General features: G+C 45.2%; 1 protein-coding gene, 1 long non-coding RNA gene, 2 other non-coding genes and 4 pseudogenes across 4 annotated transcripts; 2 read left to right on the forward strand and 6 right to left on the reverse strand.

Moving 5' to 3' along the window:
* Positions 1–2,176: 2,176 nt before the first annotated feature.
* On the reverse strand, positions 2,177–2,283 carry LOC131707452 (U6 spliceosomal RNA). The gene has a single exon (XR_009311185.1). It is a non-coding gene; the product is annotated as a U6 spliceosomal RNA (small nuclear RNA).
* Positions 2,284–5,846: 3,563 nt separating this feature from the next.
* Positions 5,847–5,956, reverse strand: LOC131707368 (U6 spliceosomal RNA). Its single transcript, XR_009311160.1, has one exon. It is a non-coding gene; the product is annotated as a U6 spliceosomal RNA (small nuclear RNA).
* A 7,254-nt stretch (positions 5,957–13,210) lies between these two features.
* Positions 13,211–14,264, forward strand: LOC131707350 (uncharacterized). The gene is made up of 5 exons (XR_009311141.1): positions 13,211–13,244; positions 13,332–13,421; positions 13,533–13,562; positions 13,885–13,982; positions 14,121–14,264. It is a non-coding gene; the product is annotated as an uncharacterized LOC131707350 (long non-coding RNA).
* Positions 14,265–14,339: 75 nt separating this feature from the next.
* LOC131707244 (uncharacterized) lies at positions 14,340–18,238 on the forward strand. Its single transcript, XM_059009517.1, has 9 exons — positions 14,340–14,575; positions 14,689–15,013; positions 15,136–15,940; positions 16,059–16,268; positions 16,364–16,740; positions 16,852–17,108; positions 17,279–17,527; positions 17,744–17,987; positions 18,164–18,238. The coding sequence occupies exons 1-9, from the start codon at positions 14,340–14,342 to the stop codon at positions 18,236–18,238; spliced, it is 2,778 nt and encodes a 925-aa protein (XP_058865500.1).
* Positions 18,239–19,822: 1,584 nt separating this feature from the next.
* LOC131707411 (U6 spliceosomal RNA) lies at positions 19,823–19,887 on the reverse strand (annotated as a pseudogene).
* A 981-nt stretch (positions 19,888–20,868) lies between these two features.
* Positions 20,869–20,933, reverse strand: LOC131707412 (U6 spliceosomal RNA; annotated as a pseudogene).
* Positions 20,934–21,914: 981 nt separating this feature from the next.
* On the reverse strand, positions 21,915–21,979 carry LOC131707413 (U6 spliceosomal RNA; annotated as a pseudogene).
* Positions 21,980–22,975: 996 nt separating this feature from the next.
* LOC131707378 (U6 spliceosomal RNA) lies at positions 22,976–23,038 on the reverse strand (annotated as a pseudogene).
* Positions 23,039–23,893: the final 855 nt, after the last annotated feature.

Below are 23,893 nucleotides of genomic sequence, written 5' to 3' on the forward strand. Positions count from 1 at the left end.
TTCATCATTTTGTTAATGAGTCAGTTTTAATTCCATATACCATTGTCTAACAGAGGATTTGACAAAAGATTGTCTCGTGCAGTATTTAAGTCAATTAGTTTCACTAAGTTTAAGTGGTAATAGTTTTCATTAGAATTATTTATCCCTTAAAAGATGCACTAACCAGGCTCTGACCTGTATCTGACTTCTAAATATGCTATTCCAAGCAGTTTTCCAGAGTCTCTTGTTTTTTCAAGGCCAAAGTCTGTGCAAACACTTTTTTAGATCTATGACCTATCAATGTCTGTTAAGCCATCATTTTTGCATATTATTTCAAGATATATTCTTATCTGTGCTAAACCACTAATTCCATAAACCCTAAATTGCAAATCTACAAGACTTGCAGCTTTGCTAGCGTAGAATGCAATAAGACCCCCTCCTTTCTCTACAGCCTGTTCATCGGGATAAGGAGAGAGGCCCCTTTTAGCAATAGAGCAGTTTCAAAGAACCACATTATAAGGACTCCATCTACCATCATTAGACAATAGTATAGTGGATTAACAACAAGGTACATTATAGTATATTATTACAAACTTAACACAAAAACATAACACAACACCCTTAAAATTCTATAATTCAATGGATATCATAATGTCTAGAGGTCTTGTTGTTCAATAGAAGGAGAAATAAACTGTACCACTTTCCCTTTTAATTAAATCGAATACTGCTTCCAGCTTTTAATCTTCTTATTAATACAGTAAAGTCATGAACAAGCAATAATACTTGTCAGTTTAAATAATATGTTTTCTTATTATAGCAAATACTTAAAACATACTATTAATCTTATGAAATCAAATAATTAGTTTTAGTTTCAAATACCATGCTGTCTAAAAAAAGGTTTTAATCATTTATTTTATTAATTTACAATACCTTTGTGTCTAATTACTAGTCTTTGACCATTATAAACTATAAACAGTGTAAATTATCACTGAACCTTTTTAACTATGAATGTGGCATTTCAAGAAAAACTTAATTATTTTACTTCAGTTTAACAGTTGCTGCTAGAATTTATAATATCACTTTATTTCTTTGGTGAATCCCTCTAAGATTTAAATCCAAATACAGGCCAGTATAACTGCATTCAACTCTTATATTTTTTATAATGACTGAACTAGGCTTGACCCTGTTCTTTGTTCATACAAAATCCAGCTGAGACAGGTTTTTTCTTAAGACCTTGGCTGTTCAGTTTTAATGTTCATTTATTTGTGGTAAAGAATCTCTTTCTTATCTTGTTTGTAGGTGTGATTAACGTTCACTTTTAGCCGGAATGGTGCTTTTTTATTCCGAGATTACTAAGTACTTAATTAAAAACATGTGTAGACTGACCTATTTCATGGAGCAAGAGAGCCACCTGCTGGCAGTACATGGATACTCCCTCTTTATCCTTCCTTCAAAAAACCTCTAACACTTCATTTTTATGTCAAAGTACATTCCATATTTGAAATCGCCTAGGACATGTCCAGCATATCCATGTGTTCCCAGCAGGATTCAGCTTCTGTACCAGGTTTCGCTCTAGTTGTTTCCACAAGAAGTCCCTTGATCCAATGTTTCTCCAGCACAGGTGTGGATTTCCATGGTCTGACTTCATTCCTATAAGATACTTGGACACGTTTAGCTGTACATATTACTTCTATATATTTCCTTTTGTTCACACCGGGTCATTTTGCAAGGTATGCGCTCCATCCAGAATTCTAAAGGAGGTCAAAACTCACTGTGATTCATATTTTTGGGCACTCAATTACTGTTCTTTTCCACATCATCAGTAGCAAACTTAACATAAATGAATCTGAATCAGTTGATGAACCGTGCACTGTAGCTTACTGAGATCCTCCATGCAAAGGAGTCCAATGTTTTACTACATGGAATAACTAGTTCACTGTCACCTGTGACATTACTATACCAGAATCTAAATCATTAACGTGGATTAGGAATAGCAGAGGTCCTAATACTGATCCCTGTGGTACACCACTGGTTACCTCGCTCCATTTTGAGGGTGCTCCTCTAATCAAATTAGGGTTTGGGTTTGGTTTTGGGCTTGGGTTAGGATTGGGGTTCAGGTTCAGCTTCAATGTTTCGGGTTCTACCAGGGTAGTTATTCCAAGGCAGGTACAGTACTATTCCCAACGACAAAAAAGACCAAAATGTGGAACGCTTCACGAATTTGCGTGTCATCCTTGCGCAGGGGCCATGCTAATCTTCTCTGTATCGTTCCAATTTTAGTATATGTGCTGCCGTAGCGAACACACGGTGCTTACCTGATACGCGCCTCTATGTACAGCGAGTGGCTAAAGAGCGATTGGTGTTGTGGTGTGTCAAGCATAGTCCAATTGTTTCCATTTGCTCTGCGTATATGCATGGTTGTCCACAATCAACACGCAGAGGGTTACAAACTCTGAGGATATCACGTTTGCAGAAAGCGGCTGAATAAAGAAGTCTGCACATCTGCACCTTCAAACCGGCTGGGAAAGATATGCAAATACTGACATGTTACCTATGATGTTGAGCCCTCCGGATTGGCCAGCATACCAAAAGACTTGCAGGTTGACCAGGGTCCCGTTTCGTATCACAGCGCGGAATGCAACTGACACCTCAGAGGAGGGGGCTTAATACTCGGGGCTAGGGTCAGAGTTAGGGTTTAAGAATTGCACTCAATGATTATTAGGAATACAGAACTACACAGTTCTTGCAATTATACCTTTAGACACGATGTAGTGGTCATCTAGTTTAAAAACAGTTACAAGAAATAACTGATGAAACTACCTCAGCTGGAGGCCATTCTTCCAGGAACAGGAGTGAAGGATGCCAGGTTATACGGTCAGAGGTAATAATATTAATAATAATAATAATAATAACAGTTTAAACTCACGTTTAATAAAGAAGTGAGCACAGCTATACATCAGAGAGACAGCTGGGAGATATGCAAATTTAACAAGTTTGCTTACTGTCACAAAATCCGTAGGTTCAGATTTCTGTACGTACTCTGTTCCATTTAGCTCAGTATACACTCTTATCTCAGGGGAGACGTTAGGAGGACAGAGATGTTACTACTCCTTGTGGGGTATTTTTATTACGCTCTTGACCCGCAATATATCCAGATGACTAATATAGCACCCAAGAAATTGACAGACTGATGTATTTAAAGTTTGCAGAAGATGGACCACCTTACTCTGTCTGGGATGAGTGTGGTACTCCATTGTAATTACTTAGGAGTTATATAGGTTTTTCGTCCCATTGGAATACATGGGACGCCTCAATTAAATCCAATCATTAATCTGGTGAGACAGCTCTTATCCCTTTTACGAATAATGGTTTTCAAAAGTTCCGGGCTAACTTTTCAGAATGAATAGGTGTCATGTACTGAATGAATTCAAAACTTCACATTTGTCCAACTCTATGATCTCATTCCTTGTTTTCCTCCGAGCCCCTCCTTTATCTGAAAAGTTAAGTGAACCAAAGTTCCCAGGATCTTGGTTTATAATATAATATAAAAACACTACTGTTTATATGTGCATGCAAAACACTATTTTTATATGTGTTATATATGAGAGATGTTCTTAATATGTGACATCATCTTCTAATTCATTATATTTTGCTAAATTAAAGGCATGTGTTTCTTTTAACCTCATATTGTTTCATCATTTTGTTAATGAGTCAGTTTTAATTCCATATACCATTGTCTAACAGAGGATTTGACAAAAGATTGTCTCGTGCAGTATTTAAGTCAATTAGTTTCACTAAGTTTAAGTGGTAATAGTTTTCATTAGAATTATTTATCCCTTAAAAGATGCACTAACCAGGCTCTGACCTGTATCTGACTTCTAAATATGCTATTCCAAGCAGTTTTCCAGAGTCTCTTGTTTTTTCAAGGCCAAAGTCTGTGCAAACACTTTTTTAGATCTATGACCTATCAATGTCTGTTAAGCCATCATTTTTGCATATTATTTCAAGATATATTCTTATCTGTGCTAAACCACTAATTCCATAAACCCTAAATTGCAAATCTACAAGACTTGCAGCTTTGCTAGCGTAGAATGCAATAAGACCCCCTCCTTTCTCTACAGCCTGTTCATCGGGATAAGGAGAGAGGCCCCTTTTAGCAATAGAGCAGTTTCAAAGAACCACATTATAAGGACTCCATCTACCATCATTAGACAATAGTATAGTGGATTAACAACAAGGTACATTATAGTATATTATTACAAACTTAACACAAAAACATAACACAACACCCTTAAAATTCTATAATTCAATGGATATCATAATGTCTAGAGGTCTTGTTGTTCAATAGAAGGAGAAATAAACTGTACCACTTTCCCTTTTAATTAAATCGAATACTGCTTCCAGCTTTTAATCTTCTTATTAATACAGTAAAGTCATGAACAAGCAATAATACTTGTCAGTTTAAATAATATGTTTTCTTATTATAGCAAATACTTAAAACATACTATTAATCTTATGAAATCAAATAATTAGTTTTAGTTTCAAATACCATGCTGTCTAAAAAAAGGTTTTAATCATTTATTTTATTAATTTACAATACCTTTGTGTCTAATTACTAGTCTTTGACCATTATAAACTATAAACAGTGTAAATTATCACTGAACCTTTTTAACTATGAATGTGGCATTTCAAGAAAAACTTAATTATTTTACTTCAGTTTAACAGTTGCTGCTAGAATTTATAATATCACTTTATTTCTTTGGTGAATCCCTCTAAGATTTAAATCCAAATACAGGCCAGTATAACTGCATTCAACTCTTATATTTTTTATAATGACTGAACTAGGCTTGACCCTGTTCTTTGTTCATACAAAATCCAGCTGAGACAGGTTTTTTCTTAAGACCTTGGCTGTTCAGTTTTAATGTTCATTTATTTGTGGTAAAGAATCTCTTTCTTATCTTGTTTGTAGGTGTGATTAACGTTCACTTTTAGCCGGAATGGTGCTTTTTTATTCCGAGATTACTAAGTACTTAATTAAAAACATGTGTAGACTGACCTATTTCATGGAGCAAGAGAGCCACCTGCTGGCGGTACATGGATACTCCCTCTTTATCCTTCCTTCAAAAAACCTCTAACACTTCATTTTTATGTCAAAGTACATTCCATATTTGAAATCGCCTAGGACATGTCCAGCATATCCATGTGTTCCCAGCAGGATTCAGCTTCTGTACCAGGTTTCGCTCTAGTTGTTTCCACAAGAAGTCCCTTGATCCAATGTTTCTCCAGCACAGGTGTGGATTTCCATGGTCTGACTTCATTCCTATAAGATACTTGGACACGTTTAGCTGTACATATTACTTCTATATATTTCCTTTTGTTCACACCGGGTCATTTTGCAAGGTATGCGCTCCATCCAGAATTCTAAAGGAGGTCAAAACTCACTGTGATTCATATTTTTGGGCACTCAATTACTGTTCTTTTCCACATCATCAGTAGCAAACTTAACATAAATGAATCTGAATCAGTTGATGAACCGTGCACTGTAGCTTACTGAGATCCTCCATGCAAAGGAGTCCAATGTTTTACTACATGGAATAACTAGTTCACTGTCACCTGTGACATTACTATACCAGAATCTAAATCATTAACGTGGATTAGGAATAGCAGAGGTCCTAATACTGATCCCTGTGGTACACCACTGGTTACCTCGCTCCATTTTGAGGGTGCTCCTCTAATCAAATTAGGGTTTGGGTTTGGTTTTGGGCTTGGATAAGGATTGGGGTTCAGGTTCAGCTTCAATGTTTCGGGTTCTACCAGGGTAGTTATTCCAAGGCAGGTACAGTACTATTCCCAACGACAAAAAAGACCAAAATGTGGAACGCTTCACGAATTTGCGTGTCATCCTTCCATTTGGGGCCATGCTAATCTTCTCTGTATCGTTCCAATTTTAGTATATGTGCTGCCCTAACGAACGCACGGTGCTTAGCTGATGCGCCTCTATGTGCAGCGAGTGGCTAAAGAGCGTTTGTGGTAAATAATCTCTTTCTTATCTTGTTTGTAGGTGTGATTAACGTTCACTTTTAGCCGGAATGGTGCTTTTTTATTCCGAGATTACTAAGTACTTAATTAAAAACATGTGTAGACTGACCTATTTCATGGAGCAAGAGAGCCACCTGCTGGCGGTACATGGATACTCCCTCTTTATCCTTCCTTCAAAAAACCTCTAACACTTCATTTTTATGTCAAAGTACATTCCATATTTGAAATCGCCTAGGACATGTCCAGCATATCCATGTGTTCCCAGCAGGATTCAGCTTCTGTACCAGGTTTCGCTCTAGTTGTTTCCACAAGAAGTCCCTTGATCCAATGTTTCTCCAGCACAGGTGTGGATTTCCATGGTCTGACTTCATTCCTATAAGATACTTGGACACGTTTAGCTGTACATATTACTTCTATATATTTCCTTTTGTTCACACCGGGTCATTTTGCAAGGTATGCGCTCCATCCAGAATTCTAAAGGAGGTCAAAACTCACTGTGATTCATATTTTTGGGCACTCAATTACTGTTCTTTTCCACATCATCAGTAGCAAACTTAACATAAATGAATCTGAATCAGTTGATGAACCGTGCACTGTAGCTTACTGAGATCCTCCATGCAAAGGAGTCCAATGTTTTACTACATGGAATAACTAGTTCACTGTCACCTGTGACATTACTATACCAGAATCTAAATCATTAACGTGGATTAGGAATAGCAGAGGTCCTAATACTGATCCCTGTGGTACACCACTGGTTACCTCGCTCCATTTTGAGGGTGCTCCTCTAATCAAATTAGGGTTTGGGTTTGGTTTTGGGCTTGGGTTAGGATTGGGGTTCAGGTTCAGCTTCAATGTTTCGGGTTCTACCAGGGTAGTTATTCCAAGGCAGGTACAGTACTATTCCCAACGACAAAAAAGACCAAAATGTGGAACGCTTCACGAATTTGCGTGTCATCCTTGCGCTTCACGACTCGCGATCTTCGGGGCAATGTTGGAACACAGCGTTCCAACATTCTGGGCCAATCGGAGCGGAGGGAGCCGGAGTGCGCCGACTTTGGCGGCCAATCGGAGCGGCCCGTTTCGATTTTCGGCCAATCGGAGCGGGCCGTTCCAACATTCGGCCAATAGAAACGGCCTTTTTCAACATTTGGCCAATAGAAACGGGCTGTTCCAACATTGGACCAATGGGAAAGTGCTGTTCCAACATTGGGCGGCCAATTTAATCGCGCGGAGCCTGTTCCAACTTTGGAAGGGCGGCGTTTAAAAAAAACCCAACTAATTCTCAGCTGCCTGCAGACGGAGAGAGGTCAGTTTGGATTCTTTTATTCATATTTAAATGCTGTTTTTCTATTTTTTTTTTTACAACTGTGACCACGTATGTCGACCGTATAATCTTTTAATTTAGTCGTGTCGTGTGGTTTTTTTTTTTCGCCGAATGCCAACGCTGTATTGTTTTCGCTGGTCTGTAGACTTTTGTGCGTTTGTTTTTAGTATTTTATTCATATTTTTCCCATGTATTATTATTATTATTGTTAATATTTTAAAAAGTAAACAACATCAGCAAAACACGAGTATTCGGCTTTGTGTTTAGCTATGCGCTATTAGCATTTCGTCGAGATCAAGCGTTTATCATTCAGTGTATTGCTTTTGTTGTACTAGTATTACCGTGTGTATTGGGCTTTGCATATTTAGCTATGCATACTATTTCGTGGAGATCAAGTGTTTAGTATTTGTAAGTTTTTGCTTTTTATCTATTGCAACGTTTTATAATATTAACTACTTATTTGTTCTTGCCTTCTCAGAGTGATTGTTAACTATTTGAAAGGTAAAGTGCTATCTCTTTATATCTCCATTTAAAATTAATTCTACTGCATGTGTTTATTATTATTATTATTATTATTATTATTATTATTATTATTATTATTATTATTATTATTATTATTAATGCTGCATACACTCAGTGTTATGAGTGTGTGTATTTGGCTTAGTGTGTTTAGTTATGCATACTATTATTGTGTCTATTAAAATGTTCATCATTCATTAATGTATAGCTTTTGTTGTGCTAGTATTAAAGTGTGTATTGTGCTATGTGTATTGTTGTATGTATCTGTCCAGGTATCCCAAGTGAAACTCACACTGCTCAAGGGTATGATAATATTAACTACTGTCATTCCCTGCCACGCAGCGGCCAATGTACTTTCAAATTTAAATCTAACAGTCAACGGTAAAGATAAGTGCCTCGTCTCTAAGCCTATCTCGGTGTAAAAGGAATTGTAGCTAATGTGTGTGTGTGTGTGTGTGTGTGTGTCTCTGTTTACAGCCATCATTATTATTAGTGATTATTATTATTATTATTTATTTCTTAGCAGACGCCCTTATCCAGGGCGACTTACAATCGCAAGCAAATACAAATACATTCAAGTGTTACAATATAAGTCATACAATAAGAACAAGAAATACAATAATTCTCAAGTGTGACAAACCACAATTCAATAATACAGCAGATAATAGTGAAAGTTACATCAGGATATGATTAAGTAGTGATAGTTACATCAGGATATGATTAAGTACAAAATACTACAGATTAAACACTTGGGAGATTACAATATTCTGAGGTACAGGATTAAATGCAGTAAAATAGGGGGCAGATAAGAGCAAAATAAAGCATATTTAAATGAAGGGTGATAGTGTCCCAGGATACAACAGAGGAGTTCTACAGGTGCTGTTTGAAGAGGTGAGTCTTAAGGAGGCGCCGGAATGTGGTCAGGGACTGGGCAGTCCTGACATCTGTAGGAAGGTCGTTCCACCACTGCGGAGCAAGGGTGGAGAAGGAGCGGGCTCGGGAGGCAGGGGAGCGTAGCGGAGGTAGAGCCAGTCTTCTAGTGCAGGCGGAGCGGAGAGGTCGAGTGGGGGTGTAGGGAGAGATGAGGGTCTGGAGGTAGCTGGGTGCAGTCTGATCAAGGCATCTGTAGGCTAGTACAAGAGTCTTGAACTGGATGCGAGCGGTGATCGGGAGCCAGTGGAGCGAGCGGAGTAGTGGAGTAGCGTGGGCAAAGCGAGGTAGAGAGAACACCAGGCGAGCAGCAGAGTTCTGGATGAGCTGGAGCGGACGGGTGGCGGACGCAGGGAGGCCAGCCAGGAGGGAGTTGCAGTAGTCTAGGCGGGAGAGTACCAGGGCCTGGACCAGGAGCTGGGTAGCATAGTTGGTGAGGAAGGGTCGGATTCTTCGGATGTTGCTCAGGAAGAATCTGCAAGTGCGTGCCAGAGTGGAGATGTGCTGGGAATAAGAGAGGCAGGGGTCCAGGGTGACTCCAAGGTTTTTAGCTGAGGAAGAGGGAGAGAGTGTGGTAGATTCCAGAGGAACAGAGATAGAGAGATCAGAGGAGGGGGAGGAGGAGGGAAAGAAAAGGAGGTCAGATTTAGAGAGGTTGAGTTTGAGGTGATGCGAGTGCATCCAGGAGGAAATAGCAGACAGACAGGTAGAGATACGGGAGGAGATGGTGGAGTCAGAGGTGGGGAAGGAGAGGAAAATCTGAGCATCATCAGCATAGAAATGGTATGAGAAACCATAGGATGCGATGAGGGGGCCCAGGGAGCGGGTGTAGAGAGAGAACAGGAGAGGACCCAAGACTGACCCTTGGGGGACTCCAGTTAAGAGAGGGTGAGGTGTGGAGGTTGCTCCACGCCAGGTTACCTGGTAAGTGCGGTTGGAGAGGTAGGAGGAGAACCAGGCCAGAGCAGTGCCAGAGATCCCCAGGTCAGCAAGAGATGATAGTAGAATAGAGTGATCAACAGTGTCAAAGGCAGCAGAGAGGTCGAGGAGAATTAGGACAGAGGAGAGAGAGGCAGCTCGGGCACACTTAAGTGAGTTGGTGACAGAGAGAAGGGCGGTTTCAGTGGAGTGAGCAGAGCGGAAGCCAGATTGGAGAGGGTCAAGCAGAGAGTGGTTGGACAGGAAAGCAGAGAGCTGGCGGTGTACAGTCCGCTCGAGGGTTTTGGAGAGGAAGGGTAGGAGGGAGACAGGACGGTAGCTCTGGAGGGAGGTGGGGTCGAGGGTAGGTTTTTTGAGGAGGGGAGTGATAGAGGCTTTTTTGAAGGCAGAGGGGAAGATGCCAGAAAGTAGAGAGGTGTTGAGGAGGGAGGAGATGAAGGGGAGTAGGGCAGGAGCAGCAGCTTGAAAGAGGTGAGTGGGGAGGGGGTCCAAGGCACACGTGGTGGGTTTGTGACCCTGGAGCAGGGAGGAGAGGTCAGAGTCTGAGAGGGGCAAGAAGGTGGAGAGGGAGGGCGAGTTAGTAGGGGATGTAGTGGGTGTAGGGGTTGGAGCAGGAGGGGGTGCGGGGGAGGGAGAGGTGTTAAAGAGTTTGCGGATATCTGAGATTTTAGAAGAGAAGAAGGAGGCAAAGTCGTCAGGGGAGATAGAGGAGGGAGGAGGAGGGGGGGGAGGGTTTAGGAGGGAGGAGAAGGTAGAGAATAGTTTACGTGGGTTGTTAGTGGAGGCTTGGATTACAGATTGGAAATAAGCACATTTAGCAGAGGAGAGAGTAGAGGAGAAGGAGGAGAGAAGAGTGCGGTAAAGGTCTAGGGCAGCAGGGAGTTTGGTTCTCTTCCATTTCTTTTCAGCAGATCGCAGTGTGATTCTTGCCGAGCGGAGCACAGAGGAGAGCCAGGGATGGGGAGGGGAGGGGCGAGCGGGTCGGGAGGTGAGGGGACAGAGGGAGTCGAGGGAGGAGGTGAGTGAGGAGAAGAGGGTGGAGGTAGCAGAGTCTACGGAGAGTTGTGAAAAGGAGTCGATAGGAGGGAGGTGAGAGAGAGCAGTGGAGGCAAGGACAGAGGGGGAGAGAGAGCGGAGGTTACGGCGAGAGGTGACAGTGGGGGTAGGAGGAGCAGGGAGAGGGGGGAGGGACAGAGAAAAAGAGATGAAATAGTGATCAGAGAGGTCCAGGGGGGTGACAGAGAGGTTGGAGGGGCAGCAGGCCCTGGAGAAGGTGAGGTCCAGTTGACGGCCAGCTTTGTGGGTAGGAGGGGACGGAGAGAGACAGAAGTCGAAGGAGTGAAGGAGAGGGAGGAATCCAGCAGAGTGGCTGGGGTTGGAGAGATGGATGTTGAAGTCACCCAACAGGACAGTCGGGGTAGACAGAGAGGGGAGGGAGGAGAGTAGATAGTCGAGTTCATCCAGAAAGTGAGTGAGAGGCCCAGGGGGGCGGTACAAAACAATGAGCAGGAGTTGACAGGGAGAGGTTAGTTGGACTGCATGAAATTCAAAGGTAGTGACAGAGAGGGAGGTGAGATCAGAGGGGACAGAAAAGAGTAAGGAGGGAGAGAGGAGAAGACCCGTCCCACCTCCCCGTCCGGTGAGACGCGGGGTATGGGACAGGACGTAGAGAGAGGACAGGGCAGCAGGAGTAACAGTGTTATCAGGGGACAGCCAGGTTTCAGTGAGAGCAAGGAAATCGAGCGAGAGGTGGGAGGCAAAGGCAGAGATGAAATCAGCTTTGTTAGCAGAAGAGTGACAGTTCCAGAGTGCACCAGAGAGTGTGCGGGAGGGGGGGAGAGGCAGAGAAATGAGGTTAGAGGGGTTGGAGGAGCAACAGCGGAGGGAGGGCAGAGGACGAGGACGGGAGGACAGAACAGGGATGTGAGAGACAGTCATAGCAGGACAAGCAAGACAAAAGGCACAGTAGGAGCAGTGGGGTGGAGGATACAGACCTGACTAGTAGATGGCTTCTTCCAGAGCGCTGGGAGGTTCGGATCTAGTCGAACAGCGTCTCAGCGCAGGCCTCCCCTTGCTGGACTCCCACAGCTAGACTCCCGGCTCTTTTGTTGAGGCTCTTCTGTTGGCTGGCGCTTCGTGCTGGCGCTAAAATAAGCTGCTTGAATAAATGTTGTTACCCCTGCTTGGCAAAAGAACCAACTAAACTGTGTGGAAACCAATCAAATAGCAAAATCAACTGCTAATCAATTTAGCCACTCACCTGGTACTAATCACACACAAACTCAGCCAATTCAAACACCACCTTACAATGTCACCAAATGTAGTAGTTACAATTACAAAAAGCAGGAACTTATCTATCTGCCTCTCTCCCTGGTACACTAAGTTGTTTTTTATTCCCACACACTGACATTCCTAAAAGCTGAAATACTACTACATTCATCACCCCCTTTATTTATTTTCCAAACTGTACTTGCATTGAATAAATTGTAATTTATAAAGAATGAATGCATATGTCAGAAAATATCTAGATGAGCTTAATCAACTTTGTTCTTCAGAGTAATAAGTAGTAACATGTAAGTTGTATTCCAGTTATCAACAATGGAAGCAACCCCATCCTTTCGAAGGGTGCCAGGGTCCAAGGACCTGCTCCTCCAGCACACGCCCGAAGCTGCCAGTGTCTCCGCTGCCACTAAGGCGGCCACTGTGCGCTTTGTGGCAAAGGCACCGGAAGAGGTCCGGAGCGATGCCGTGGCCCATGTCGTGTCGCAGGGAGGTGACCCCGGGAACAGCATGCTGGTCCTCAGCCAGAGTACCGTGCAGTTTGGTAAGTACCGGGGTCAAACCTTCCAGTGGCTCCTGGCAAACGACATGGGCTACGCTGTGTCCCTGGTGACCAGCCACCAGAGGGAGCGGGAGGGTGACAGCTCCATGTCACCCTACATGGCGAACAAGGACGCCCTGACCAGCTACGCCTGTGCTTTCCCTGATGTTGCCTCGGCTGTCAGGGACCGGAGAGCACAGGACGTAGCCTGGCTGCACTCCTCCCAGCCCGGTCAGGAGGACCTGCGCCTTGTGGCCTTTGGGGTGCACAAGGACCTCGCCTGGAGGGATCTGTATGAGGCTACGGACAAGGAGAAGAGAGGGTTTGTATTGCACAAGTATTCATCTTATTTTTTGTTATGTAACCAAAAATTCAGACACAAATCTAACACTTTGTGTATGATGTCTCGCAGCTACGTCAAATGGCTCCGGCGTCAAACACCCCGAACCGGAACGCAGATGGAGGCGTTGCAGAAATACATCCTGCGGCGAGACCAGGAGTCCCGGTCCCCAGCGTCGTCACAGGCTGGGTCTTCGCAGGCTGTCCCCACGCAACTTGCGCCCTCTCGGCCTGCTTCCCCTCGGCCTGGGACCTCGCAGCCGTCCCCGACCCCTGCGCGGTCGCCACTGGCGAGCAGCCTCCATTTGCGTCCGAGGACTCCGAAGGTCGTGCCTCGTGCACCTTCAGCTCAAGGTAGGTGTTGTACTTAATTTCACTATTATTTCCTCATTCATCATGTACATGGCTTATTATTATTATTTATTTTTTTCTACTTTCCAGGGGTGTCCAAGCGCCAGCCAGCTTCGCCTGCCTTCTGGGAGGAGGTCACAGATACGGAGCTGGTTGCCATCTGCGACGTAGCCCCTCCCAGTAAGTATAATACTCAATTTTAATGTCAGAATCACATATTGTACAGTATTGAGACACTCATTTTTTAGATGATTTTATGACTCTTTTGTTTTGTGTTGCTGTGTTTATTAGCTAACGACTGAGTTCCTTGAACGTGGTAAGGTAGGTCTTGGTGACAGACCCTGTGTCTTCACTGTACATTAAAATCGCATCACTCTCTGCCCTTTTTCACTCTCCTGGCTGACTGCCCTGCACAATGCGAATGACTCCTCTCCCACCTCGGATTGCCCCTCCATCCTTTCTCACATTACGCACTCGTGGATTGCTTGCATGTTTTTAGTGGTGTTGTAGTTTGTGGCACAGTAGATTTTAATGCAAATCACTACAGCGTGCTTGCTTGCTTGCTTGCTTGGATCATTTTAGTGTATAGTGCATGTATATCATTAGTAACATGTCAAATCTATGTGTGTGTGTGCTCTACAAGCCGGTCCTGTACAGTTCCCTCATGTCCAACAGCGCTCCCAACCAACGGCTGAACCGGCAAAGCAGCCTTCGCAAACGCAACCAGCACAGAGTGCTGAGGTGAGATGTCGTTTTTTTTTTTCTTCTCTTTACACAAACTAAGTGTGAAAAAGTAAACGCAAACTTTGTGCCCTGTATTGCATTGTAAATGTGTTCAGTTATAATGTGCATATATGTTTGTTTTTATTTTTCCTGCAGGTGCTTCTTCCTGAAGCATGGAAGCAGTCGCTGCCCAAGGAGCAGCATGAGTGGATCGCCAGGGCACTGTTCATCAGGAACAGGATTGGGAAGCTGGAGCTGACCTCGGACCTGCGTCTGTGGTGGTTCCCTCCCCAGCCCCGGCTGATCCACAATCAGCCTCCGGCATCGCCAGGCCCCTTCTTCTGCCGTCCTCTGTTTCTCTGGATGCCATACCGCATGTGGGCATTCAAGCTGACGTGCACCCAGCCCGAGTGCCTCGGCCACAAGCTGACTGGCGCCGGGCTGTACAAGACCGTCCGGAGGGTCTTGAGCATTGACGGTTGGTACGACATGGCCACGGAGTACCTGGAGTGCCGTCAGTGCAAGAAGAAGGTGGCTGGCTGGTCCGGTCATGTGCTGAATCAGCTGGATCCAGCTCATCGGAGCCTCTTCCCGGCGATTCTCACGTACCGGTAAGTGTAAAGTGTTTTTTTTATTTTTTATTTTTTATTTTTTAATTAAAAAAAAAAGAAAACATTTAGTTACTTCTGTTAAATGATGCACATTTAATAACCGTGTCTTGCAGGCTGTCTTGCGACATGAGGGTGCTGAGGCTGATGCGGGAGCGCACTCTGGGAAACAGTGCCACCCAGCTGTACAATACGCTGTGCGAACAGCACAGCGAGGCCTGGATGCAGCGGTCCCTGCAGTACCTCGCCGAGTTCGAGCCCTTCCTGGCCCAGGGCATCGTGCAGCCTAACATCATCGCACCCCCTCCCATGCTGCCGGTGCCCAGACCCCGATGGCTGCTGAGAGTGTACAGCTACGACGTCCTCTCGCGGCTTGAAGAGGTCAAGGCCAGGGTCACCTCCACGTTCGGGTCCATCCTGAAAATTGACTCGACCAAGAAGGTAAAAACGATTTGTTAACCCCATCATATTTACACAGAACATTTGCACACCAAATTATTGTTTTTAAAAAAACAAAAACAAAAAAAACCACTAAATTCTGTTGATTTTGTATGCGTTTTCAGGTGACAAAGAAGCTCGCGGGTGCTGCTGCCGGCACGGCTGCCTGGTCCACCAACGTGGGGAACGAGTTTGGGCAGGTCCTCATGTCCGTGCTGACCTCGCACGAGGGTGAGGGCCTGCTCCCCATGGCTAGCGGGCTGATGCAGCGGTACCAGAAAGCTGGCGAGGCTCCCCCTAAGCTCCTCTACGTGGACCGCGACTGCTGCTCCCTTGGCGGGGTGTCGAAGGCTGCTGCCATGTTCCCGGAGTGGGACCAGCTGGTTGTCCGGCTCGACGTGTGGCACCTGATGCGCCGGTTCGCAGCAGGCTGCACCACGGAGAGCCACCAGCTGTACGGCACCTTCATGGGGCGGCTGTCTGCCTCCATCTTTCAGTGGGCCGAGGAGGACGTTGCCCTGCTGATGGAGGCCAAGCGGTCGGAGCTCGAGGGGAAGCGGCGGGTGTTCGGCCTGACGGACGCCGAGGTCTCGCGCCGCATCTCCAAGAAGGAGCTGGCTCTCCACTGTCGCCGCCGGACTCGGGGAGCGGAGGAGACGGCACGGCTCTTGGCGGAGCTGATTGAGACCTTCGACGGCGAGAAGGGTCTGGACACGATGGGCATCCCGCTGCTGGACCACGACCGCATCCAGGCCATCAGGCTGGTGCAGAGACGTCACCTCCAATGCATCCAGGACCCCCCAGGTGTACAGCTGTACACCAAGATCGGGCAGCTCAAGAAGGGAGGCGTGACGCTTCCGGTCTACCGCTGCGCGCGCGGATCGACTTCCTTGGAGTCTTTCCATCTCCACCTCAACCGCTTCATCCCAGGTAAATAACCAATATTGACGCGTACTGTATGTTTTGGGAAGCTGTGTCGTGAGAGCAAATTTCCATCATTTTTGTGAGTTTTCAGTATTACAGTGGGCGTTTCTCTTGTGTTTTTCAGGTACCAGTGCAAGTGCCATGCACTTTCAGGCGTACCTGCTGGAGGGGCTGGTGAGGTGGAATGAGGACCGCGCCGCAGCTGCAGTGGAGGGACCAAGACAGATCCTGCACAGCTACAGTGGCTCCCTGCAGCACGCCCTCAACAGATTGAGCCAGAAACTTCTTGGCTGCAGTCTGGTTGAGGATTTCACCAAGCCTGGCGAGTATACAGGTATGTACCAGCGTTTACTTGTCAACTGCTTGTAACTGACTACGAAAACAATAAAGCTGCTTACACTTTTTTTTTTTTTTTTTTTTTCTTTCCAGGCGAGCTTATCGGAGTTGAGTACCTGTACTCGCAGACAGGCAGCGTGCTGCAGGCCGTCGACTTGGATCCGGACGCTCCGGACGAGGCTGCAGATGAGGATCTGGACGTTGAGGATGAGGGGTTTGAGGATGACGTGGACGACGAGGTCGAGGACCCCACCATCACTGGCCTCGTTCACCCGCTGGCAGTGCCATCTGCGCCCCAAGTCTCAGTCGTTCCGGTCGACGTTTCGTGGCCTTCGTTGCCCCGGAAACACCAGCGCCAGGCGTCTCCTCGGCCGTCTCCCCGGACGTCTCCTCGGCCGTCTCCGCGGCCGTCTCCTCAGGCGTCTCCTCGGGCTCTCACTCCTGCTGGTTCACCTGTGAGAGATCCTGAGGTGAGACTAATTCATAGATGTTAAACATAGTTGTTTTTTGCATGCTGTTACACAAAAGCCATAATTTATGCTAATACACATCTAAGTACAATTTTATTTCTCTGTTTCCAGGAGTCATATGGACCTGATGGTGCCCCCGGGTACCAGCACGTCCAGCGCCTGGCCAGCAGTCTGGTGAGCCTGCGTGGCTTGGCCTGTCTGACAGAGCAGAAGGTAGATGAGCTGATTCAGCTGTGGAGTCTCCTCCCCAAGGCAGATAAGCAGCGTCTCACCTACCCTGCCCGTCACCAGGACAGGCTGATTCAGGGGCGATTCAAGGCAACGAAGGCCACCTCCTCTGTTACCCCAGGCACGGACAGCCTGAAACGGTGAGTTAGTTCATGTGTAATGTCATTACAGTAGTACAAAAGTAAAGAAAGGAAAAAAAAATGTGCATACACACACACACACACACACACACACACACACACACACACAACCCTAAAATAAACATGTACCCATTGATACTAAAACTTTTACTCCTGTTGCTCGGTTGCAGGTGCCTGCTCGGACAGGGCTCGGGACCTGCCCAGTGGCCACAGACGAGCAGACTCGTCGAGGCCATCTGCATCCAGCTCTGCCGCCTCCACCCATCCCCCACCAAGTCCAAAGGTGTGAGGACTTCCCGATGGGCGTCTATCCTCGGCGACTACTCCAAAGTCCGAGAGCTGGTGCTGGGCAGCCCGAGGCTCATGGAGAACACCACCCTCCAGCTGTTCGAGTTGAATCAGCACACCCTTTCTCAATGGTAAGTTTCGTCTCTTGACTGGACACTGATGACATTACACCTCGAAAAGCATAGTGTTGAGATGTCCTTTAAGAATGACAACATCTCAATCGCTATACAGTTTGAGGTTAAAGGCTGAAAGAAAAACGCACATAATCTACACAACTACCACAAACAAGTGACTGTGTTTTTGTTGAAACATTAAACTGACAATGTCATGCATTTGCTGTGTTTTAGGCACAACAAACGGCAGAAGGGGCAGGAGCACGCTGTCCTTCAACAGGGGGTGGCACCCCCTAGCGCCAGCGCAGTGGACCCAGAGCCTCAACAGCAGCCGCGCCCGCTGCTACAGGAGGGCATGACATACGGACACCAGCCGTATGTATTTCCATGCCCCCCAAACACTGCGGGTCAGGCAAAGCAGCGGAAACACCCTGGGGCCACAGCGCAGACCGCAGTCCTAGGCCCCTCGGCCACCCCTGCACCACATCCCACTTCATCTCCTTCCACCTCTTCAGCTGCTGCTGCTGCTGCTGCTGCTGCTGCTGCTCCTGCTCCTGCTCCTGCTCCTGCTCCTGCTCCTGCTCCTGCTCCTGCTCCTGCTCCTGCTCCTGCTCCTGCTCCTGCTCCTGCTCCTCCTGCTCCTCCCGTGCCCAGGACCACCAGCTGGCGACACAAGAAGAGGGCAGAGGAGGAGGAGAGGGGCGCCAACACCGGGAAGAGAAAGTATGAGCGGAAGAGAGCAGAGAACTTGTGTTCTCTCTGCGGACAGCCAAAGCGGAAGGAGTTCGGCCACAGCTGCTTTGGCAACGTTGCCTTCTGCTCTGCTTCCTCGGGCAAAACTGTGGAGCAGTGGTTGGCTGAAATGCGTGCCAAGAAGAAATAAGTCCTTCTCTCCCCCCCCCTTTTTTTTATTTTCTCACATTTTTTACAGTTTCTAATTATTGTAAATTATTCATAATTATTTTAAGAATTATTTTTTTTGTCTCACAACTGCAACTTGCCTTGACTCGGGAGAGATGAAGGCAAGCACTCCCTTATTTTAAAAATATTTTTTATGGTGGTTCATTGTTTCTTTTTTCTGTTTTGTGTTCTAATGTACCCCATCAAACCTATATAGCATTTCATTCAGCACAAGTTGGACTTTCCTCTGGTCAAAGCCCCTACGTGTAAAGCTGATTGCAATATTGAACCACAAGTTAATGTAAACACTACAATGCATATATTATAATCTGTTTTGTTCCAGTTTAACCTGTTTTGTTTGCTATGTTGAAAGCTGTATTGTTGAATTTGTCGTTCAATGTAATTAAATATTTCTAGTATGTTATTCATATATTGCACTACCTGGTCCTCTGTTTAAAAAGTATCGGTATCTCTGGACAACGCTTTTCTCATAAACACCTGCACTGAACATTGAAATAAAAGTTGTATACCTATTGCACGAGATATGCCTTTAATTTCCATTCATGCAATGTAACAGAACAATGTCCTGTAGTAAATTGTATGTAATTGCCTGGTGTGGATTTAATGCATTTTTCATCTGTGGTTTGATTTTTTTTTTGTACACATGTTAATATTTATAAATAAAATACATTCTTATTTTTAAGTACATTGTATTGCTTCATTTCATTTTAAAATGCCTGTAATAGAAAGGAATTAGCAATACATAGTATTTGATTTAAATAAAAATCTTCTCTGGGGGTTTTCCTTACTGTTGACATCATTAATATATCATCATCATTATTAGTAGTAGTAGTAGTAGTAGTATGCATAGTACATTATTCTATCAATTTTATATTATATAGCATCTTTCACAAAGACATGAACACTACATACTGGAATAAAAAAAAAAAAAGAATAAACTACAACATACTAGAATAAAAACAAAACATTACACAATCTGCATTAAAAGTAAATGCATTTAAAAACAGTACAGGGGGCTGTAGGAAAGAGAAGCTTTGGATGTGACCTGGACGTTTGCTTATTTGGAGCGCCGATACTTTTTTTTTTTATTATTTTCTTAGGAGCGCATTTGCGCACCGGGTCACGTGACACACTGATTAATGTGGATTGTTTTGTCGTTTTGTTTTGTGCAAGGAAGGCAGACACTGTCGATGCTGCTGTTTTTTTTTTAAATTTACTTTTTTTCTTGGAAAGCAATCGAGACGGGGCGCCCGCGCGCCGGGGGGGCGCGGTCGGCGGCCTCCCCCCCAGCAGGGACAGCGGGGAGGCCGGCCGCGCGCGCCGCGGGCCGGCGCGCAGGGCCGCGCCAGGCGCTGGCCCGCGACTCGAAGATAGGGCCGGATCCTTCCATTTGGGGCCATGCTAATCTTCTCTGTATCGTTCCAATTTTAGTATATGTGCTGCCCTAACGAACGCACGGTGCTTAGCTGATGCGCCTCTATGTGCAGCGAGTGGCTAAAGAGCGATTGGTCTTGTGGTGTGTCAAGCATAGTCCAATTGTTTCCATTTGCTCTGCGTATATGCATGGTTGTCCACAATCAACACGCAGAGGGTTACAAACTCTGAGGATATCACGTTTGCAGAAAGTGGCTGAATAAAGAAGTCTGCACCTTCAAACCGGCTGGGAAAGATATGCAAATACTGACATGTTACCTATGATGTTGAGCCCTCCGGATTGGCCAGCATACCAAAAGACTTGCAGGTTGACCAGGGTCCCGTTTCGTATCACAGCGCGGAATGCAACTGACACCTCAGAGGAGGGGGCTTAATACTCGGGGCTAGGGTCAGAGTTAGGGTTTAATAATTGCACTCAATGATTATTAGGAATACAGAACTACACAGTTCTTGCAATTATACCTTTAGACACGATGTAGTGGTCATCTAGTTTAAAAACAGTTACAAGAAATAACTGATGAAACTACCTCAGCTGGAGGCCATTCTTCCAGGAACAGGAGTGAAGGATGCCAGGTTATACGGTCAGAGGTAATAATATTATTAATAATAAGAATAACAGTTTAAACTCACGTTTAATAAAGAAGTGAGCACAGCTATACATCAGAGAGACAGCTGGGAGATATGCAAATACTGACCCGTTACGTAGAAGGTTGACCAGGGTCCCACCCCCTCTGTTGGTGCAGAATGTTACTGCACCTCAGAAGGAGATAGGCTTAATAGCCGGGGTTAGTGTTAAGAACATAAGAACATAAGAAAGTTTACAAACGAGAGGAGGCCATTCAGCCCATCTTGCTCGATAGGTTGTTAGTAGCTTATTGACCCCAGAATCTCATCATGCAGCTTCTTGAAGGATCCCCGGGTGTCAGCTTCAAAAACATTACTGGGAAGCTGGTCCAGACCCTCCTATTTTCTGTTCTGAATACCCCTTTATCTAATCTCCATTTGGGGCCATGCTAATCTTCTCTGTATCGTTCCAATTTTAGTATATGTGCTGCCCTAACGAACGCACGGTGCTTAGCTGATGCGCCTCTATGTGCAGCGAGTGGCTAAAGAGCGATTGGTCTTGTGGTGTGTCAAGCATAGTCCAATTGTTTCCATTTGCTCTGCGTATATGCATGGTTGTCCACAATCAACACGCAGAGGGTTACAAACTCTGAGGATATCACGTTTGCAGAAAGTGGCTGAATAAAGAAGTCTGCACCTTCAAACCGGCTGGGAAAGATATGCAAATACTGACATGTTACCTATGATGTTGAGCCCTCCGGATTGGCCAGCATACCAAAAGACTTGCAGGTTGACCAGGGTCCCGTTTCGTATCACAGCGCGGAATGCAACTGACACCTCAGAGGAGGGGGCTTAATACTCGGGGCTAGGGTCAGAGTTAGGGTTTAATAATTGCACTCAATGATTATTAGGAATACAGAACTACACAGTTCTTGCAATTATACCTTTAGACACGATGTAGTGGTCATCTAGTTTAAAAACAGTTACAAGAAATAACTGATGAAACTACCTCAGCTGGAGGCCATTCTTCCAGGAACAGGAGTGAAGGATGCCAGGTTATACGGTCAGAGGTAATAATATTATTAATAATAAGAATAACAGTTTAAACTCACGTTTAATAAAGAAGTGAGCACAGCTATACATCAGAGAGACAGCTGGGAGATATGCAAATACTGACCCGTTACGTAGAAGGTTGACCAGGGTCCCACCCCCTCTGTTGGTGCAGAATGTTACTGCACCTCAGAAGGAGATAGGCTTAATAGCCGGGGTTAGTGTTAAGAACATAAGAACATAAGAAAGTTTACAAACGAGAGGAGGCCATTCAGCCCATCTTGCTCGATAGGTTGTTAGTAGCTTATTGACCCCAGAATCTCAGCATGCAGCTTCTTGAAGGATCCCCGGGTGTCAGCTTCAAAAACATTACTGGGAAGCTGGTCCAGACCCTCCTATTTTCTGTTCTGAATACCCCTTTATCTAATCTCCATTTGGGGCCATGCTAATCTTCTCTGTATCGTTCCAATTTTAGTATATGTGCTGCCCTAACGAACGCACGGTGCTTAGCTGATGCGCCTCTATGTGCAGCGAGTGGCTAAAGAGCGATTGGTCTTGTGGTGTGGCAAGCATAGTCCAATTGTTTCCATTTGCTCTGCGTATATGCATGGTTGTCCACAATCAACACGCAGAGGGTTACAAACTCTGAGGATATCACGTTTGCAGAAAGTGGCGGAATAAAGAAGTCTGCACCTTCAAACCGGCTGGGAAAGATATGCAAATACTGACATGTTACCTATGATGTTGAGCCCTCCGGATTGGCCAGCATACCAAAAGACTTGCAGGTTGACCAGGGTCCCGTTTCGTATCACAGCGCGGAATGCAACTGACACCTCAGAGGAGGGGGCTTAATAGGAGGGGGCTTAATACTCGGGGCTAGGGTCAGAGTTAGGGTTTAATAATTGCACTCAATGATTATTAGGAATACAGAACTACACAGTTCTTGCAATTATACCTTTAGACACGATGTAGTGGTCATCTAGTTTAAAAACAGTTACAAGAAATAACTGATGAAACTACCTCAGCTGGAGGCCATTCTTCCAGGAACAGGAGTGAAGGATGCCAGGTTATACGGTCAGAGGTAATAATATTATTAATAATAAGAATAACAGTTTAAACTCACGTTTAATAAAGAAGTGAGCACAGCTATACATCAGAGAGACAGCTGGGAGATATGCAAATACTGACCCGTTACGTAGAAGGTTGACCAGGGTCCCACCCCCTCTGTTGGTGCAGAATGTTACTGCACCTCAGAAGGAGATAGGCTTAATAGCCGGGGTTAGTGTTAAGAACATAAGAGCATAAGAATGTTTACAAACGAGAGGAGGCCATTCAGCCCATCTTGCTCAATAGGTTGTTAGTAGCTTATTGACCCCAGAATCTCATCATGCAGCTTCTTGAAGGATCCCCGGGTGTCAGCTTCAAAAACATTACTGGGAAGCTGGTCCAGACCCTCCTATTTTCTGTTCTGAATACCCCTTTATCTAATCTCCATTTGGGGCCATGCTAATCTTCTCTGTATCGTTCCAATTTTAGTATATGTGCTGCCGTAGCGAACACACGGTGCTTACCTGATACGCGCCTCTATGTACAGCGAGTGGCTAAAGAGCGATTGGTGTTGTGGTGTGTCAAGCATAGTCCAATTGTTTCCAATTGCTCTGCGTATATGCATGGTTGTCCACAATCAACACGCAGAGGGTTACAAACTCTGAGGATATCACGTTTGCAGAAAGCGGCTGAATAAAGAAGTCTGCACATCTGCACCTTCAAACCGGCTGGGAAAGATATGCAAATACTGACATGTTACCTATGATGTTGAGCCCTCCGGATTGGCCAGCATACCAAAAGACTTGCAGGTTGACCAGGGTCCCGTTTCGTATCACAGCGCGGAATGCAACTGACACCTCAGAGGAGGGGGCTTAATACTCGGGGCTAGGGTCAGAGTTAGGGTTTAAGAATTGCACTCAATGATTATTAGGAATACAGAACTACACAGTTCTTGCAATTATACCTTTAGACACGATGTAGTGGTCATCTAGTTTAAAAACAGTTACAAGAAATAACTGATGAAACTACCTCAGCTGGAGGCCATTCTTCCAGGAACAGGAGTGAAGGATGCCAGGTTATACGGTCAGAGGTAATAATATTATTAATAATAAGAATAACAGTTTAAACTCACGTTTAATAAAGAAGTGAGCACAGCTATACATCAGAGAGACAGCTGGGAGATATGCAAATACTGACCCGTTACGTAGAAGGTTGACCAGGGTCCCACCCCCTCTGTTGGTGCAGAATGTTACTGCACCTCAGAAGGAGATAGGCGTAATAGCCGGGGTTAGTGTTAAGAACATAAGAACATAAGAAAGTTTACAAACGAGAGGAGGCCATTCAGCCCATCTTGCTCGATAGGTTGTT

This window comes from Acipenser ruthenus, chromosome 39 (genome assembly GCF_902713425.1).
Source record: "Acipenser ruthenus chromosome 39, fAciRut3.2 maternal haplotype, whole genome shotgun sequence".
Lineage (NCBI taxonomy): Eukaryota > Metazoa > Chordata > Actinopteri > Acipenseriformes > Acipenseridae > Acipenser > Acipenser ruthenus.

Coding starts and splice junctions, on each gene's coding strand:
- LOC131707244 (XM_059009517.1), top strand. CDS start 14,340: ATGTGGGCATTCAAGCTGACGTGCACCCAGCCCGAGTGCCTCGGCCAC. Junction 15,941..16,058: donor CCTCAACCGCTTCATCCCAG/GTAAATAACCAA, acceptor TGTGTTTTTCAG/GTACCAGTGCAAGTGCCATG. Junction 16,269..16,363: donor CAAGCCTGGCGAGTATACAG/GTATGTACCAGC, acceptor TTTTCTTTCCAG/GCGAGCTTATCGGAGTTGAG.